The sequence below is a fragment of the Mesoplodon mirus genome (genome assembly GCF_964341445.2).
Source record: "Mesoplodon mirus genome assembly, chromosome: 4".
Taxonomy (NCBI): domain Eukaryota; kingdom Metazoa; phylum Chordata; class Mammalia; order Artiodactyla; family Ziphiidae; genus Mesoplodon; species Mesoplodon mirus.
The window spans coordinates 152,263,785-152,282,896 of NC_138979.1; the positions used below are offsets into that span (position 1 = coordinate 152,263,785).

A 19,112-nucleotide genomic window follows, 5' to 3' on the forward strand; every position below is an offset into this window, starting at 1 on the left:
AGAAATTGAGACACAGATGTAGAGAACAAACGTATGGACACCAAAGGGGGGAAAGTGGGGGTGGGGGTAGTGGTGTGATGAATTGGGAGATTGGGATTGACATGTATACACTGCTGTGTATACAATAGATGACTAATAAGAACCTGCTGTATAAAAAAATAAATTTAAAAAAGTCTATGTGTTTGAAAAAAAAAAAGTTTAAAGCCATTGCCCTAAAGGGTAATATATTTTCTTTCCTCTTTCTCTTTGAAGCATGTGTTCTTGTACTTCTAAAGTCTGGGCCCCCAGAAACAGGGAATGACAAGGCCTTGAGATTCTATCTCCCACACGACACTCCCGCCCCAAGCCAGGCCTCCAGCTTTAGATTTCATCTGCCTGTTACAGATTTTAGAGTCAGAGGCAGAAGTTCAGTCCTAGGCTCCAGCATTTAGGATCTCAGCAGCCTTAGGCAAGTCACTGGACCTTTCAGAACATCTATTTCTCTCTCATGGAGATAACGATACCTGTCCCACAAGGCAGTTAAGGAGATCGATATGTAAAAATATGGTGTGGTTTAGTAAACTCCTTTCTGTTCCTCAGCGGAGAAAAACAAACTCAGCTGCTGGTTGAAAAAGTTCTGTCTCCTGAGGAGGAAAGACCTCAAGGAATAGCCCTGCAGAGAAAGTTAAGAGAGGGCTCTGAACACCCAGGGGCTGCAGATGTTTGAATCAAAAAAGGGGAGAAATCAACGGGAAAAGCTCAGGGCTCTCCAATGAGCAGTTATTTTTATTTCTCCAGGGAGCAAGAGGTCCGGGGATGTCTGGAGGTGCTGACTGCACACTGCTGCGTCTGGAGGGGAGAGATGCTGACAGTGTTCCTTTTGCATAAACCTCAGAAGAAGGACTGGACATTGGACTCTGTCCTCCCATTACCCCTTGCAGGAGGTGTGGAGGGGTCGCCCGGCCTGGAGGTCACTCAGGGTGGACATTGTGGTTGAGGGCTGAGGTGGGAGGAGTGGGATGGGGTCAGGGGTGGGGACTCAAAGGAGAAGCTAATCTGAGTGCTTGTTACGTCTTGAGGCTCATTCCTCACACTCTGAAGTTCTCTCTTCTGTGACCGTCTCTGAGCAACAGTCACAGTGGACAAGTTGGGCACAGGCTGTCCTGCCTGCTCCTTTTCTCCCTGAAAAACTCTCTGCAGCCTTCACATCCTGGGTCCTTCTGTCATCAGATGTATTAACAGGAAGACAGGGATGTGGTTCTTTAAATAAAAAGTTATTTTTACTTATTTGTTGTTACCCCTGAATTGTTGAGACAGAGAAAGAGGGAATTCTAAGAGTTTTAGGCGAAGACCGGGGATCTCCAAAAACCTGGTGCTTCTTTGTTTGTTTCTTTGTTTCTTTCCAGAGATTCTGTCCTTAAGAAGTCCCATCCAGGATCTTGACACCTCAGTCTCTATTCTCTGATACATTTCAAACCAGCCTTGGCCCCGGGGGTGCCAGTGTTCCCCAGAATGCCCAGTGGAAGGCGTAGGGAACCACGGGCAAGGGCAGTCATCCCCACTGCCAATACAGGGAACGAGAAAGGCTTCAGCCTTGTGTGAACAGCTGCAGCTCCGACAATCTCCCCAGCACAGCGTGGGTTGTCCATTTGCCAATGTTTGTCTCTAGTTGTGCTTTGTTAAAGGTCACCAGTGACCTTTAAGTCACCAAATCCAGTGGCCTTTCTCAGGCCTCATCTTCCAACTGACCAGCCCCTTTCTTAAATGCTCCCCTAGTGAACTAACTCTCTCCCCTGCTTCCTTGACAGCTCTTCCTCTGGCTCTTTTTCCTTCTTTCTGCATCCTCAGTTTGTAACTCCCACAAGCTTCTGTCTTTAGCCCTTTTCTTTCTCTACTCTTACTCTGTCTGGGAAAACTTTGATTTCCTTTGGTAGTATTTTAATTGAGACTTTTTTTTTCAAGTAACAGTAACTAGTTTAGGCAAAAGGAGGGTTTACATTATAAGGTGTCTACAGAGCCCAGTGGAAAAGTGAGGGTGAGTCTCAGCAGGGGCTGAACCCAGGACCTACTAGGCACCCAGGAAGCCAGGCAGTTTGCTGAGGAACTGGTCTCTGCCTCTTTGCATGTCTGCTCACGTTCTGTTCCTAAATGTCTCTTTAACTTCTCCCTCCTTTTCTGGACTACCATCTTACCTGAGGCCTTCATGACCTCTTTAGTGATCTCCCTACTGTTGGTCTTATTTCACCAGTCTGCCCTCTGCCTTGGGTCCCATGCTTTAGAGGGACCCCCTCTGGCCCACTTTGGCTATAACTTTCTAGGAGGAAAGGAATCCACAGGGCCAGTGAATGTTTCTACTCAAAGCCACCATTCCCTTTCTAGAGCCTATTTCCTGGGCCTGGGCCAGCCTTTTCCTCCAGGTGCATTCTCCTGAGGGCAGACCACACAGTTGTTGTGTTTACTCCTAGGCTTAAAAGGTACCCAAGGGATAGTTGTCTGTTGGAGAGAGATATGGTAAGGTGGGAGCAGGAATGTGAACAGAGCTTGGATGTGTCCACTGAATGTACTCAAGGCTCCTTGTCATGTGGGATGGAGCCCGAGTTGAGAAGTGAGGGTGGCCAGGGGCCAGGGGCCAACTTTCCCTCATTCTACCTTGTCCCAGCATGGAACTCTGAGAAATTCAAGAACTCTGTATTTGAACCTGGACTTTCACATTGTTATGAAGGTTTATTTGTCAGTATAGGAGGATGGAACATATTTTACTTAATAGTTTGTTGGTTTGATTTATAACTTTTAGACATGTGGCATGTGGGCCTCCATTTGTACTTATTCCCTGGGCCACGCAGACCTTAGGGGGCAAGTCTGCATTTCACTATGGCCAGTTTTAAAAATATATATATTCCCTAAACAAGGCTCTGATTATGTCATCACCTGCCTCGAAGCTTTTGATGATGACTACTGCTTGCTGGGGAGTAAGTGGCTCTGGTTGTTCATTATTCTGTGTCAGATAAAACTGACAATCAAGTGGGACCTGCCTTTCATCAGAAAAAAGGGTCAGGCCAGGCTCGAGTCTGCAAGGGAGCAGCTTGCTGCTCAGAGCTCACAGGGGGAAGCTCAGAGAACAGAAGACATGGCAGCCTGACAACTAGCAATAGGAGCTTCAAGCAAAGATGGTGTAAGTTGATGCAGACAAGTGTCAGAAAATCAAAGGCAAGTCTAAGGTAAGCTGTCAAGAAGTGGCCAGTCTGAAGTTGTTGAGGAGAGTAGGGCACACACCAAGGTAAAGGAGAGTTGATTCCTGGGTCACTTTTGGCCTCCGTTCCAGATTTTCCTATAGTTCCCATGTGCCAGAACTTGTCCTAGCCTAACCCATGTACAACCCTTCCAGGGGGTGGGAGTGGACCACGGAAACAAAGCTTGTAGTTAGCAGTACTCAGCAACAGCTTCCAATGGGCAACTCAGAACAATAATGAGCATACTATGTTTATAATCAAACAATAATGAGCATACTATGTATGTTTATAACCAAACAATAATGAGCATACTATGTTTATAATCAATCTCCTATTGAACATCTTTAAAGGGATTGAATTTGGATATCCATTGAGACCAGGAAAAGGATAAGTGGGTAGGACTGAAGTTGAAGAAGGTAGACTAAGGCAAGATGACGTTCCAGAACCTTCTCCTACTTCTGAAGTTGAGTCAGGTGCTCATGCTGGGAAAGAAGGTATAGGACTGAATCCAGGCTTAGGCTTCTGTTGGGCACAGCTCCATCTGCCGAAGCAGTGCAACTTGTGATGTTCTCATTTCAGACGTGCAAGGATAAAGAGCTTCACAGAAAAGCTGTTGTGAACTTGGGAGACAAATAGGTAACTTTAAAAATAGGGAACATGGGGCTTCCCTGGTGGTGTAGTGGTTGAGAGTCCGCCTGCCGATGCAGGGGACACGGGTTCGTGCCCCGGTCCGAGAAGATCCCACATGCCGCGGAGCGGCTGGGCCCGTGAGCCATGGCCGCTGGGCCTGCGCGTCCGGAGCCCGTGCTCTGCAACGGGAGAGGCCACAACAGTGAGTGGCCCGCGTACTGCAAAAAAAAAAAAAAAAAAAAAATAGGGAACATGAAGAAATGCATATGCTAGGGAAAGACTTGAGTTTAAATTAAAAAAAAATACTACTTGTACCTTATTTATTTATTTATTTATTATTTAAAAAAATACTACTCGTACTTTATTTTTGGCTGCGTTGGGTCTTCGTTGCTGCACATGGGCTTTCTCTAGTTGTGGCGAGTGGGGGCTACTCTTCATTGCGGTGCGCAGGCTTCTCATTGCAGTGGCTTCTCTTGTTGTGGAGCACGGGCTCTAGGCTCACGGGCTTTGGTAGTTGCAGCACGCAGGCTTGGTAGTTGCAGCACGTGGGCTCTAGAGTTGTGGCGCACTGGCTTAGATGCTCTGCAGCACGTGGGATCTTCCCAGACCAGGCCTTGAACCCATGTCCCCTGCATTGGCAGGCGGGTTCTTAACCACTGCGCCACCAGTGTAGTCCAGGCTGTTTTTTTTACATAAACTTGTTTTTGTTCAAATTCATTGATAAGGGCCCTAGTGGAGGGACATCCTGCCACTTTGGAAGGACTGCTGATGTCTTAAGAGGGCTGCCTTGTGAGGAGCTTAAAGAGTCCACTTACCCAGTGCTTCTTAAATCGGCATGCATCAGAACCACCTGGCAGTGCTTGTTCAATATGCAGAATTTATAAGAATTTTTTTCTTGTTTATCCAAAATAATCTCTTGAAAGCAACTATAGTAAGGATTTCATTTCTCACAATAGACCAAAAATTATTTTCTATATTTAAAAATTTTTTAAAGCTACTTTAGCTTTACTAGGGAAATTTTTTTCTAAGGGAAAATCAAATCTCACTTGCAGAAACTTGGGAAAGGGCAAAATCAAGTTAAAAATTTCCCCCTATTAACTTAGAAATATTAATAAAAGCAAAATGTTCTAAAGGTTACATCAGTCAGGGTCCTGACCCCTCTTCCCCCCCCCAAAAAAGCTTTATATTGAGTCATTAGAGAATATTGTAATAAAGGCACTATTTGCAAGAGACGTGTTGGGCTGAGATAAAGAAAAAGGGATGCTACACAACTCTTAGACCGATAGGTGCAGGAGCCATTACCACCACTAGACCTGAAAGGGCAAGGGAGCCCTGATCCAGTTAAGGGAACCTAGAAAGAAAGCAGATGGAGAGGGCTGCCTGGTAGGAAGGAACCAGGGAAATAAATATGCCAACCTCATTGGCCAACCCTTCCAGAGGCTAGAGAGCAAAGGGAGCCCATGGATGCAGTCCCGCTGGCTCAGTGTCTGGGGGCAAAGAGCAGGTGGAGAAAGGGAGAGAATGGATCCTGAGGGACAAATGGAGAAAATCCAACATCCATCAGAGGTGTCTAAGTGACAGGAGTGGCTATTGTGTATCTTAACAAGCACTGAAGAAAACAGTAAGATTTCCTTTCTACCATCTTGTTTATGTTACCCTGTAGTATGTTTATAAGAAATGTATTATCCTTAAGTGTTATGGTCTTGTATCTGGGGAGGGGAGCAGAATCCTGTGCCCCGCTCCCAGACGTATAGAATCAAGTCTCACCCTGGAAAGGGCCCAGAAGTCTGAGCTTTAAACAAGCACTCCAAATGATGCACACACAACTTTTAGAATCATGGAGCTACAAAATGAAAGGCTGGGCTGTAGCTGTTATGGTGTTAGGAAAGTGGTAACAGTTATCTCTGTTGAGAAAACAGCTCTACACAAAGTATGTATGCACATAGACAAGGGAAGGGGGGAGTTCTAAAACTTTTTTTCCTGTGATAATGTTCATGTAAGAGCCTATCAAAGTAAAAGCACTCAGAGAACTTGGGGCAGGTGAAACATTAGGTCACCACAAGGGTCTGAGCCCCCTCCTGAGGAGTCCCAGGACCCCAACCGGGTACCTAAGTTCTCTTGGTCCCTGTCAGAGCTGCTCAGAATCCCAGTCTCCCAAGCCAGCTCAGTCCTAAACAGACATGCAGAGGGAACATCTGTGGCTTGAAAGAGGAAGGTCAGACCCTGACCTGGCTTCACAGGACCCCACAAGCCTTTTAGGTACCAATGGGCAGGCACCCTCCGTGGACAAGTCTTACCTTCCCCTGCTCCTGGGGTGAGTGGCTGAACCTTTGGGACTTGGGCTGGGGAGTTTGGTTTCCTTGTCAGCAGTTCCCAGGTGGTGAAAGTTATCTGCCCAAGGTAATGTTAAGCACAAGGGAAATAACCCTTGGGGCTGGAGACAGCAAGGTTGTTCTGGAAGTTTCCAAGGCAGCACAGCTCTTGTGGCTGTGTCCCTATGGAGGCCCTGGGCTGGGCTTTTTGCCTCTCCTTGAAGTCTTCTGACTTTGACTGGACTGCTAATGACCTGTGAAGCTGGGGACAGGGCAGGGGAAGCTGCAGGGTCAGCCTAGCTTCCCCCAAGAAGCCAGTGAGTTGCCTGCAAAGAGAAAATTCAACTGTAGGCCTCAGGGCAGAGAGAGAGGCCTTCTCTAACCCCAGAAGTTAGGAAATGCTCATAATATTCTATGTAAAGGGACCCCCAATACTTTCTGGGCTGACACAGAGAAGGACTATTTATTTCTCAGCAATGCTTGTCTGAGTTGGCAAGCTTGGGCTGGAGCTGGGAAAAGCAGATACAAAACAATCATGTGATGGAATTACACCTGCTGAGATGAAGAACAGTGTGGCTCCCCGAGCAAACATTCTTGCAGACTCTGCATTGCAAACTCTGGCTCAGGAGGTGCTGGGTTAATTTGTCTTTTGCCAACTAAAGGCAAATGGAGGGAGACAGAGCCTGGCAGCTTCTCCAGCTGCCTGGTGATTTGAGGATCACTCTAACCTCTCCCCTCCTCCACCACTGCCCTCCCACCCATGCCTAAATAGCTGATATGAATTTGCTCCACTTCATCAAGGAGCAAGGAAATGCACAGCTCTTTATTTTTCCAAATCAACTGAAATGAAGCTCTGAGTCCATTCTTGGCCTGGCTGGTGGGATCCTCAGGGAATTATTGAAATTCCCTCTCCCCTTAATTATTATTCCCTTAATTATTATTGAAATTCCCTCTTCCCTTGCACTGGGCAGTACTAGAATCCAGGCATCTGCTTGGTAACAGGAAAGTGGGACAAGGGTCTGAGACAGTCTATAAAAAAGCCACCATTATTAATATTGCTTCTTTTATTATGAGATGCAGCTATTGGACTAAAAGATTTCTAATCATAGTGTCTACTGCAGGCTCTGCCGTAAGAGGGCCCTTGACCATGTTTTCAAGGTCATAAATTAGAGATTGTCCCTGAGGCAATAGTTTTGTGCCAAGTTTGGGGTAGAGGGAGGGTAGAAGGAGCTTTAAGGAAACTTTAGATCTTCCGCCCATAATCTGGGTCAGTTTCCCCATTCTTTGCTATAGATAAGTAATATAATTGCTCATTTCCATGTATATAGCCATATAAACAGCTGAGAGCATCCTCCTCTTCTCCCCAGATTGCTGCCACTGAGACCCTCCTACAGAGACATTTTGGAGGCTTAACTGCCAGGCACCAACTGCTCTCCCAGAGCCCTACAACCTCCAGAGCCCTGCACAGAGGAGGCATCTCCACCATTTGAGAATGCCTCCCCGCTAATGTCCCCCCAGGCTTATAGAATTCAACTCTCTCCCTCATTCAGAAAGCTCCAGCTTCTCTCCACCCATCCCCACTCCATCCTCCGAAGCACCTCCAGCTTAATTCTTTCTCGGTCCTGACCCTTGAATTGTAGAGAAGCCATTAATTAGCTCATTAGCTAACTGCTGTCATCCCCCAAGAAAAAATCAGGAGCCGAGACCACTGAACATAAAGCCTTGGCTGATTTGTAGAGCCAGTGAAGAGGAACAGAAATTGTTCATTTGTTTTTCTTTCTTTTTTCCCTATAGAAGAAAGGAAAATAAGCCTCGTTTGATTATCACAGCTGAAATTCTGTCACCAGAGAGTCAGTGCTTCATGTGGGATATTGCTGTCTCCAAGGGATCCTAAGATGTCCCCTTGGCAAAGTCAACAAAGTATTACAAGCACCGGAGTTCCCTGGTGGCGCAGTGGTTAAGAATCCGCCTGCCAATGCAGGGGACACGGGTTCGAGCCCTGGTCCGGGAAGATCCCACATGCCGCGGAGCAACTAAGCCCGTGTGCCATGACTACTGAGCCTGCACTCTAGAGCCCACGCTCCACAACAAGAGAAGTGAGGAGCCCGCACACCGCAACAAAGAGTAGCCCCCACTCACCGCAGCTAGAGAAAGTCCACGCATAGCCACGAAGACCCAACATGGTCAAAAATAAATAAATAAGTTTATTTAATAAATAAATTATAAATAAATAAATATATAATTTTTTTGTAAAAAAAGTATTGCAAGCACCTTACTAATAGGTGTTCATTTGACACAGCCAGACAGTGGCAGGTGGGAGAATATGGCTGGGGAATGTGTGTCTTGTGGAGGCCTAGCTTTGCCCCACCTTACATTCAGGTCAAGTGGCTGGCTTTGTGGTTGGCCGTATCAAGTGACGCTGACCAGGAAGGCCCCTCCTCTTTCTGTTGAAGATAAGCTTGCACATTTCCTGTGGATTATTAGGGCTGGGTCACTGCATCCTAGGGAGGTAGCAAGGTGGGGTGATTAGTTTGGATATCAAATCACCTGGGAGTTATTGCTGTTTTATAAGAAACAAAGAACGACAAGGCCAAGTTCAGAATGAGGAGGGAATCAGAACATAGGTTCACATAGTATCTGGCAAGGCACTGAGGGCAGAGGCCTCATTTAGTGCCACTATGGTGGGGATCGGCGGTGACTTCATTAAACTCACAGGGTCAGGGGCAAGCACTGGGACAAGGTCTCCCCAGGACTGCCAAGAACCACTAGGCAGCTTCTGGGTCCCATTGGGATTAACAGAAGCTACAAGCAGCCTCTTGTTGGAATCAGTGCAACCTTGGCACTTATGTTCTGTGCCTCAGTTTTCCCCTCCCTAAAGTGGGGATAATAACATACCTACTCCATGGGGGTGTTGTGGGGATTTGTTAGTATATTTACAGCACTTAGAAGAGTGCCTGGCACATTGCAAGTGTCATATGAATGGTAACTGTTGTAGTTATTGTTGTCTGTTTAAAGCCAGGTGGATCACAGATTCAGGAGCCTCAGGAGAGCCTGTGGAACTGCAACTAGAAACAATTATTTACACTTGCTCCCTGGCTGCCTAGGGCTACAGATGAAATAATAGCTGTTAAACACTCTTGGAGTCTCCCTGGGAAAAGCAAAATACCTGGATTTGCCACCACAATCCAGGTAACAAAGGCTTTTACTTGGGATTCTGCAGGTTAAGTAGACACTACCCCTAGGTGGTAAAATACCCCCTTAATAGCCACGGTTTGAGTGGCTTTGCAAGGCTTTCCGGTTCCAACACATCTCTGTCATGGGCTTGCCTCAAAGCCTAAAGTTGTCTCCAGTTCTTCCAGGAGTTCTGAAGAGGTAACCCAGTCTGCAGCCAGATTGTGTGGATCTGGATTCTGTACTCACTAGCTGAGAATCTTGAAGAAGTTACTTAATTTCTGCATCTCAGTTTGCTCATATATAAAAGTAAGACTAATGAAAGTACCCTCTTTATAGAGTGTTTGGGAATTAAATGAAATAGTATGAGTAAAGGTTTAGCAAAGTGCCTGGTAAACCCAACACTCAGTAATTGGTGGTGATGGTGGTTTTAGCTAGAGAAGCCATCAATTAGTGATTTAATAGTTATTAATCCACAAATACACGATTTTTAAACATTTTATTATAAACATTATTAAGTATACAAAAATGTTGAAAAAGTAATACAGTGAACACATTTATACTCACCATTTAGATTCAATAATTGTTTTATCTTTGACTTTGCCATTTTTCCTGCTATTCATGATTTTGTGTGGTTATTTTGCTATCATGTGCATGTGTATTTTTCCCCTCAGTCATTTGTAAGTTGCAAGCATCATGACACTTCACTCCGAAATATTGCTACTTCAGTGTGTAGCTACTCCAAATGAGATTCTCCTCATTACCATTACTAAATCTAAAACAATTGACAAAGATTTAAAAATATTTTCTAATGCTGAGCCAACATTCACACTTTTCTGTTGTTCCCAATATGTCTTTTAGAGTGTTTTTTCCAACTAGGAACCAATCATACATGCATGCATTGTGTTTGGTTATGTTTCTTTAAATCTAGAAGAATCTTCCCATCTTTCTTTTATAGGGCCACTGACTTTTGAAGAGCCCAGGCCATTTGTCTGATAAAATGTCCCACATTCTGGATTTGCCTTATTGTCTCCTTGCAGTGCTGTTTTCAGGGGGAATTTTGAGAAAGGATGAAAAAACCTGGAGCTTGAATCTAGGGTCCCTGGGCTGTCCCAAGGACATATAATTCTACTGCCCATAGGAAATGAGGGAGGAAACCAAAAAACAAGGCACACTCATTTTTTTGAAACTCTAAACCTATTAAACACTAACTTCCTATTCTCCCCTCCCCCTAGCCCCTAGCAACCACCATTCTACTTTCTATGAATTTCACTATTAAGAACCTCATATAAGAGGAATCTTACAATGTTTTGGCTTATTTCACTTAGCATGATGTCTTCAAGGTTTGTCCATGTTGCAACGTGTCAAAATTTCCTTCCTTTTAAAGGCTGCATATCATTCCATTGTATGGATATACCGTATGCTTGTCCATTCGTCTGTTGGTGGACACTTGGGTTGTTTTCATCTTTTGGCTATTGTGAATAATGCTGCTGTGAACATGGGTGAATAAATATCTGTTCACACCCTGCAAGGCACACTCACTTTTATTTTTTGTCTCGGAGCTAGCCCTCATGCCGCCTCCAGTAACTGGTAACTTTAGAAAACATGTTTTAAATCCAATTTTCTTTTCCATCATTTTCTCCCTTTTACTAAAGTCTAACATAAAACTACTCCTTCAGTTTTGCCATTATCTGAAGCTTACAGCCATCTATAAGAAAAATCTGGACACTACTCAAATATTTCTATGCTTCTTAATGTGGCAAGTATATTGATTATAGTAATATCAAGGTGGGAGAAGCTGAAAGCTCCAAGCTTTTAAAGCCACTAAATGTAAAAGGTCAGAGATGCCCTTTTAAATCTATTTAATGAATTTAAAAATTTTTAATGGGAACCTGTTAGGCTCCCATACTTTAGGGGGCTGTCTTATTAAAGGTATTTATTCCAAGTTCCAAATTAACATGTGTGATTTATTATCTAGCTGCCAACAAACTACAAGAGGAAGCAAGACAAAGAACAAACTCTGAACTGGATGATCAGAAGATGGGGATCCAGCATCTGAGCTCTTTTCATAACCATGTGATCAGGGGCAAAAGCCTCCACTTTTAGTGGTTTAGTTTTCTCATCTGTCAAATGGGAAGTTGGCTGATAGCCCTCAAATGTTACGATAGCCGGAGCTACATTTTATTTATTTGCAGAAATCAACAATAGGGAGGCAGTTGAAGAAATGGGAAAGCCCTGAAGTTGAGTTCCAGCTTTTCTGCAAATTAGTTGGGTGATCTTCAGCAGATCCCTTAATTTTATGAGTCTAACTTTTCTAACTTGCAAAATGGAGATGATAATTATTGCAGAGCAGTGATAAAGATTATAAGTAATGAAGTATGGTGGAAGGGCTTTGTAATTTTAAGGTGCTGTAGGATCCCATGAGAGTTGTTACATGGAGGATTTTAAGCCATAAAGAGCTGTACAAATGTAAGGTACTTACTGCAGAAGTAAGGACACTACTCTTAGTGACTCACTTATACAAACTTACAACATTTTACATCAAAAATAGATTCTAAATCCTGCTCCCCCCTTCCTAAGAATCCATTCTCTATTGGTCCTATTTCCTTAAACTGCCTTGGATATTGTGGTAGATCCTCCCTTCATCCTTACTTTGTAAACTTTCAACAGCTGTTTGAAAGTGTTTGCTTTATTTCGCTCCAGAACTTGTTGCAACATATCTTGTTTTAACAACCCTCCAGCCTGCCAGTGGAGCTTTGGTTTTGCCAGCTGTGATGACTCTAAAGCCCTTCATCAATTCTTTTGAGTCCTGGAACACTTGATCAGCTAGTTGGGTTGCATGTTGCTTTAATCACTGAAGAGCAAGCGGCTTCCCAGGCTTTGCCATGTTTTACAACCTGCAGTTTAATAATGATTGTTTAACAAGTGTTCCTCGCTGGAGCTTCAAATAGTCCCTATCAACGTTTGTTCACCCTTCTCTTAATAACCACACAACCCTCTCTTCTAAGGAACTCCCTGTGTTCCCAGTTCAAATAGGAAGTATTTGAGAAGAAGAACACGGGAATAGATGAGCTCAGAATTGAGCTAAGAGCTCCAGGGATTACAAACTGTTTTAGAGTTGAGGATGATATGCCAGGCTAAATGATTCGTATGCATAAGAATTACCTGGAATTCAAAATAAAAGCACAGATTTCTGGACCCTGACCCCAGGGGTCCTCTTATTAAGGATTTATGAGGTGGGTCATTTAGAATATGCTCCTCAGGTGGTTCTTTTTTTTTAATATAAATTAATTTATTTATTTTTGGCTGCGTTGGGTCTTTGTTGCTGCACGCGGGCTTTCTCTAGTTGCAGCGCGGGGGGCCTACTCTTCGTTGCAGTGCACGGGTTTCTCATAGCGGTGGCTTCTCTTGTGGAGCACGGGCTCTAAGCACGCGGGCTTCAGTAGTTGCAGCTTGCAGGCTCTAGAGGGCAGGCTCAGTAGTTGTGGTGCATGGGCTTAATTGCTCCGCGGCATGTGGGATCTTCCCGGACCAGGGCTCAAAACAGTGTTCCCTGCATTGGCAGGTGGATTCTTTTTTTTTTTTTTTGCGTTACGCGGGCCTCTCACTCTTGAGGCCTCTCCCGTTGCGGAGCACAGGCTCCGGACGTGCAGGCTCAGCGGCCATGGCTCTCGGGCCCAGCCACTCCGCGGCACGTGGGATCTTCCCAGACTGGGGCACGAACCCGTGTCCCCTGCATCGGCAGGCGGACTCTCAACCACTGCGCCACCAGGGAAGCCCCTGTCAGGTGGATTCTTAACCACTGCGCCACCAGGGAAGCCCTGTTTCTCAGGTGGTTCTGATGCAGGATTCCACATTTTTAGAAGCTTGTGGAGAGAGCACTGTTTCTCCTACTGTTTTAAGCAAGTTGATTCTAGACAGGCCACAAACTTACTGTGCTCAGTCTCCATGTTTATACGCGGCCATGAAAACAGCAACTGCCCTCCCAGCCTCACGGGTTTGAAATGGGAGTAAAATGAGGTAACAGACATGAAACCATTTTGAAAAGTGAAGAGCTCATACCAGTGCAAGCATCCTCTTGCCTCAAGGGAGCAGACCCCAGCTGACAGCATCCTGCCCCTACCCCACTAGGTGCTGGCAGGTATTCATTTGAAGGGAGGGAAGTTCCACTGACCTGCCTTTGTCCACTTGGTCCAGACAGGCTCACCTAGGTTTATGCCTTTCCCAATAGAGTGCTATAGGACCACACATATTTTTGTCCGAAATCTTGCCAAAAGGGATCTGGGATGACCCTCCTAATAGGCCCAAGTCCTTCTTGGAATCTAGTTACATCTGTATCATTAATGATCCTGTTGATTTCATTTTCTACAACGTCACATCCTTCCTGGGCCACACATGCCTTCTCTTTGAGCCAGGGCTTGCACCTGAGGGTTTGCAATCCACACCCGCCCCTTGTGCTTTGGCCGTGTTCCCAGGTACAGTATGTACCTTTTGAAGTTCAGCGTGATCAACTTCACGTTAATCTTTTCTCCCTCACTCTATTCTAATCTCTTTGGCAAGAACTTTTCCAGGGTATTCTACCCTTTTGGGCTACATTTATCTTGGGGAGTATCACTTCCAGTTAAAGCACACTGGCTTTCTCTTTCAGATATATTGGGCGGCCTACCAGCAAGACCCTCGACTGTTTGTGGCTTCATTTAAATATTCTGCAATTTCCAATGAGTGGCTGAGTGTTTGCAATTACCCTGGCCCCCTAAAGAGCAAAGAGGGGCATGATTCCTTTCCTAATGCCTGATAAATTCTTCCCTTTGCTCACTCTCTCATTCATTCACTTGTTCATTCAGCAAATAATCATTGAGCACCTAAGATGTGCCAAGCATTGGAGACACAGCACAAGACAGACAATAATCCTCTTGTGGCATTTATGTTCTAATGGGGAAGACAGCCAATTAATGAGTGAGCAAGAAAATTTAAGGTAGTGGTAAATATTATGGAGAAAGTGATACACTGTCGTGTTATGCAGAGTGAATGGGGCTGGGGAATTACTACTGTAGACTAAGTAATCAGGAAAGACATCTCTGAGGAGGTGACATTTGAGGTAAGACTTGAATGAACCAACCTTGGAAAGATTGGGCCCTGGAAAGCTGTTACACAAGTTTTTATTCTGATGGCTTCTCTGGTATTTTGCAACGAAAAGAAATCCTTAGAAAGTCTTACACTCTGATCACAATGACATTATTATAAATTATTGCTATTAATACACAACAGCACACCAGATCAAAAATTCCGCATATGCCCTGCCAAAGCTCTGTGCCCTTTTCAAAGCATCACTTTGGCCAGTAGTGTCAAATGAGCTATAGGATCCCTCAGAATAGACTCCTGAAAGATCTACTTCACACAACTAAATTAAGCAGTTTACTAAAGTGTTATGCTTTCAGAGCCCTGGGAAAGGGCTCCGACACCTCAAAATATCCTAGAGTTTCCAACTATATCCTGGAGATTGAAAGTATTTCTAACCAGTTTTTCATTCTGTAGCCAGTTAAGAGGCTTAAAATGCAATACCGTCAGGAGAAGTAGCAAACTGGCCCTGCATACACACTATGGTTCGACGGAAGATACAGACTCTTTCTGGAAGGGGAAGAGGGAGAGCAAGAGAGAACTAGGAAAGGAAAGTTGGGGGAGAGGGAAGAGTTTAAGAAGTGGGACATGGATAAAAAGAAACGGAATTGAGCTATTTGTAATGAGGTGGATAGACCTAGAGTCTGTCATACAGAGTGAAGTAAGTCAGAAAGAGAAAGACAAATACCGTATGCTAACACATATATATGGAATTAAAAAAAAATGTCATGAAGAACCTAGGGGTAAGCCAGGAATAAAGACAGGCCTACTAGAGAATGGACTTGAGGATATGGGGAGGGGGAAGGGTAAGCTGTGACAAAGCGAGAGCGAGGCATGGACATATATACACTACCAAACGTAAGGTAGATAGCTAGTGGGAAGCAGCCACATAGCACAGGGAGATCAGCTCGGTGCTTTGTGACCACCTAGAGGGGTGGGATAGGGAGGGTGGAAGGGAGACGCAAGAGGGAGGGGATATGGGAACATATGTATATGTATAACTGATTCATTTTGTTATAAAGCAGAAACTAACACACCATTGTAAAGCAATTATACTCCAATAAAGATGTAAAAAAAATAATAAAATAAAAAATAAATGAGTTAAAAAAATAAAAGAAATGGGACATGGAAAGGTGGTAAGGCTGTGTGTCCTTGAGCAATTTATTTAGTCCCTAGGGACGGGACTGCAGCTTCTCTAGACCTATCATCCCCCAAGTTTTAGTGTGTATTTCCTATGACATAACCTACAAAACCACAATACAGTTATGAAAATTAGGAAGTTAACATTGATGTATTACTATACAATAACTTAGGTCTCATTCAAGTTTTAATAGTTGTCTCAGTTACGTCTTTCGTTTCCTTCAGTCTAGATTCCTTAGTCTCTTTGACTTACGTGATTTTGATGCTTTTGAAAATTACAGGCCAGTTATTTTGTAATTAAGAAGTATTTAGTGGGGAGTTAATTTAAAATATACAAATATGGGCGATCCCTGGCGGTCCAGTGGTTAGGACTCAGTGCTTTCACTGCCGTGGGCCTACGTTCAATCCCTGGTCAGGGAACGAAGATGTTGCCAGCTGCACAGCACGGTGAAAAAACAAACAAAACAAAACAGAACGTCAATAAATTGCTATTAATTACTTTCACTCTCCTGCCCCCCACAGAACTATACAAATATCCCATTAGTCATCAAATGTTTAATTTGTTCAGTATGTCTTTTGATGCTTGGATTGCCCCCAATTCAGTTAATAGGAGTCCTTTCAAGCTGCCTGTCGTGTCCTTTTGACATATCCCCATCATTCTTTAAGCAGTTTTTTGCTTTCCAGCACAATGTATTCTTTCAGGTTTACCTTGTACTTCTCCTGCCTTGTGCTGGGGCGTTTCCCCACAGATACATTCCTACCTGCCTTGGGCTCCAACACCCCACACCAGACTTCCTCTGCTTATCTTCCAACCTTATAGTAAAGTTTTAATTTCCAAGAATTTTCTCATTTTCTGAACTTTCTTCCTTCTTCCCCTTTCTCCTTTTCTTCTTCTTTTTTTTTTTTAAAGAATACTGTTCTTGTTTCATGAGCATTTTTTCTCTGATCTCTCTGATGACATTCATTCTAGGACATTTAGTTCTCTTCTGTTTCCTTCAGTGTTTCCGTTTCTTCTGAGTTCCTTTGTACCGTTAGTTGGTTTGGGCCCCTGTCTTTCCTGTCAGAGGCTTTTCTCACACATCCGATGTTCTTAGCTTTTGTTCCTGTATAAGAATGAGGCACTAAGAAGCTGACTGGAATTTGGGGTGGAAGATAGACATGCCAGACGAAATACAGGATGCCCAGTTCAACTTGAATTTCAGATAAGCAAGAAATAACATTTTAACATAAGTATGATCCATATATTGCATGGAACATATTTATACTAAGAAATTATCTGTTGTTTATCTGATACTCAGTTTACCTGGGCATGCTGTATTTTTATATGCTAAATTTGGCCAATCTAGGTGGGCTCTGAGTCAATAACTGGGATCCCAATTTTTCTTGGGCCTGTCAGTTTTCTCAGAGAAAAATCCCACAGTTTGACCTTTGGGCTATAAGCCCAGTGACTAAAGTGCCACAGACCGAGTGTGGGAAGGGAGCGGTGTTCAAACTGTCTTCAGTGTCACCATCCACCCCTCTTCAAACTGTGTCTAGTGTCCCTCTCCCAAATAAAATCCTGGAGGAGTGTGGGAGGGGCAGCTGCCTGGAAGGGAGGGTTCAGGGAGGGGAACTAGAAGTGATCTGAATGGGTTTTATGCAAACTTTCAACCAATCCTCGTGTTTTTAGGCCTGTCCAGCACTCCGACCTTTGGAGGTATCCATTGCCCCAGTGTCTGAGTCTTTCTGGAATTCTGAGACTGATTGTTTCTCCTGTACGTTTAGTTTTCTGCTTTCTTTGACTATTGTTTCTCTCATCTGCTGTGTCTTTATCTAGTGTACTTTAGTCTTTGTGGGTTTATGTCATTGGAAAATTCCTTTGCTGAATTTGTTTTGTGAGAATAAAGATAAAAGTGAGTGTTTAATCTGCCGTGTTTAACTGGACAACAACAATTTTTCTGTTTATTTTATTAGTCAGTATACCTGTAATGTGTTACATACTCAAATGTCCTGGGAAAAAGGTGTTTGGATAAACCCAGGATTTTTTCTTCTTCTCCCTTTTCTCCCCTGCCCTCAATGAAACACCAAAGGTGACACTGATACAGGTTATTTGGCCTTCTAGACCTGGTACTTTGGCACTGTCGGCTCCCCAAGGAGAGCTGGACTAGAGTGCCTATAAATCTTCAATCTTAACCAACTGTGAGTTTTAAACCTAACCATTCCCTACAGTCTGTGGCTTAGAGCAATGAATTTAGATATGGGTAGGGTTTACTGTTATTTTTTGCTTTACAGTAAGTGCTGTTTGCTTGTGGTAATTGGCTTACAAAAGCTCTTCAGTCTCTAATAAATAAACATCCAGGGTCATTTGTTAAGTTGGAAGGTGAGGGGGGTTCCCAAGGCTCAGTGAAGACTGAGAACCTTGGTCTTTGCCTAGTTCCTTGGACCACCCTCTGAAATGAGCTCAGGAAATTGCAAAATTAGTCTGATCACTTTCAAAAATTTATTTTCTACCAACTCATATTATCGTAATTAAACTAGTTGCTACACATGGCAAATATTGTAGGCAGTAAAATTCAGGGTGACAATCACCATAGTCAAGGAATGGAAGGGAATAGCAGGAATGGGGCAGGGGTACCATGAGCTCTCACTAGACTTGGCCCTATTTTACAGATGATGAAATAGGCTCAGAGAGCCTTATAACAAGTAACTGGTGCCACTGGTATTAAAATCAAGTCTGTCTGACGCCGACTCTTAGGGATTTAGACCCTCTGAATTTAAGAATCTAAAAGGTCTGTATTCATTCTGGGAAAGCAAAGGGTAAAACTGAAGAACTTTCTGTAGAAGGAAATTTCCTGTTCTATTTGGCAAACAGAGTTTTCCACAATGGATTATTTCTCTAGCAGATATTTCAGGGCAGTGGGATTTGGCGGACAGTTGCCGGGAAGTCTTCTGTTTTGGTGGTAATATCAGCCAAACAAAATCAGGAAGAATGTATGGCAAGAACTTGGAATCTCTCTTGGTTCAGTCCACAGTTAAACAGCACTGATTTATTTTATAGTGGATAAGCTCATCTTCAGGAAAACCAAGAGACCTCTTGCCCTGACACAAAAACAACTCCAAGCTTGATGGGACCCAGACCTGGGCCTGCCTGTCACCTCTAGGTAGGGAGGTGTTAGAGAGACAGCTGAGTTCCTGTGAAGAGTTTCATGTGAGAAGGAGAAAGATGCATATGTCAGTTACTCTCATGTAGTCTGGAAGAGTCTGGCAATGTTAGATTTCTATGTTCATTTTCATTGTTTTGATATCTTAACCTAGTAATAAATTGTCAGTTAATCATTTTACACAATAATAAAAGGTACATAAAACGTTAGTGCTGCTTCCTGCTCAGGGCCCCCTCCCCAGCGTGGAGTATTATTGAGATACATTTCATTCAGATAAGTTGGCAATTTTATCAGAGTTAGAGGACACTGACAATTGTCCCTCATGCTGCTGCAGACAATGTAAAAAGCCTCCAAGTTCTAATTCCCTTTGGCCCTAAGAACATATCTTACAG

The 19,112-nt window shown here is 43.8% G+C and overlaps 1 protein-coding gene across 1 annotated transcript in view; it reads left to right on the top strand.

Moving 5' to 3' along the window:
- The window catches only part of LOC309802933 (uncharacterized protein), a gene marked incomplete at its 3' end in the record, with an annotated part of 176,547 nt that extends 159,248 nt beyond the window's left edge, over positions 1 to 17,299 (top strand). Inside the window, exon 4 of the mRNA XM_082618788.1 lies at positions 17,250 to 17,299. Within this exon, the coding sequence (XP_082474914.1) occupies positions 17,250 to 17,299 (50 nt within the window). The remainder of the gene's footprint in view (positions 1 to 17,249) is intronic.
- Between the last annotated feature and the right edge of the window lie 1,813 nt (positions 17,300 to 19,112).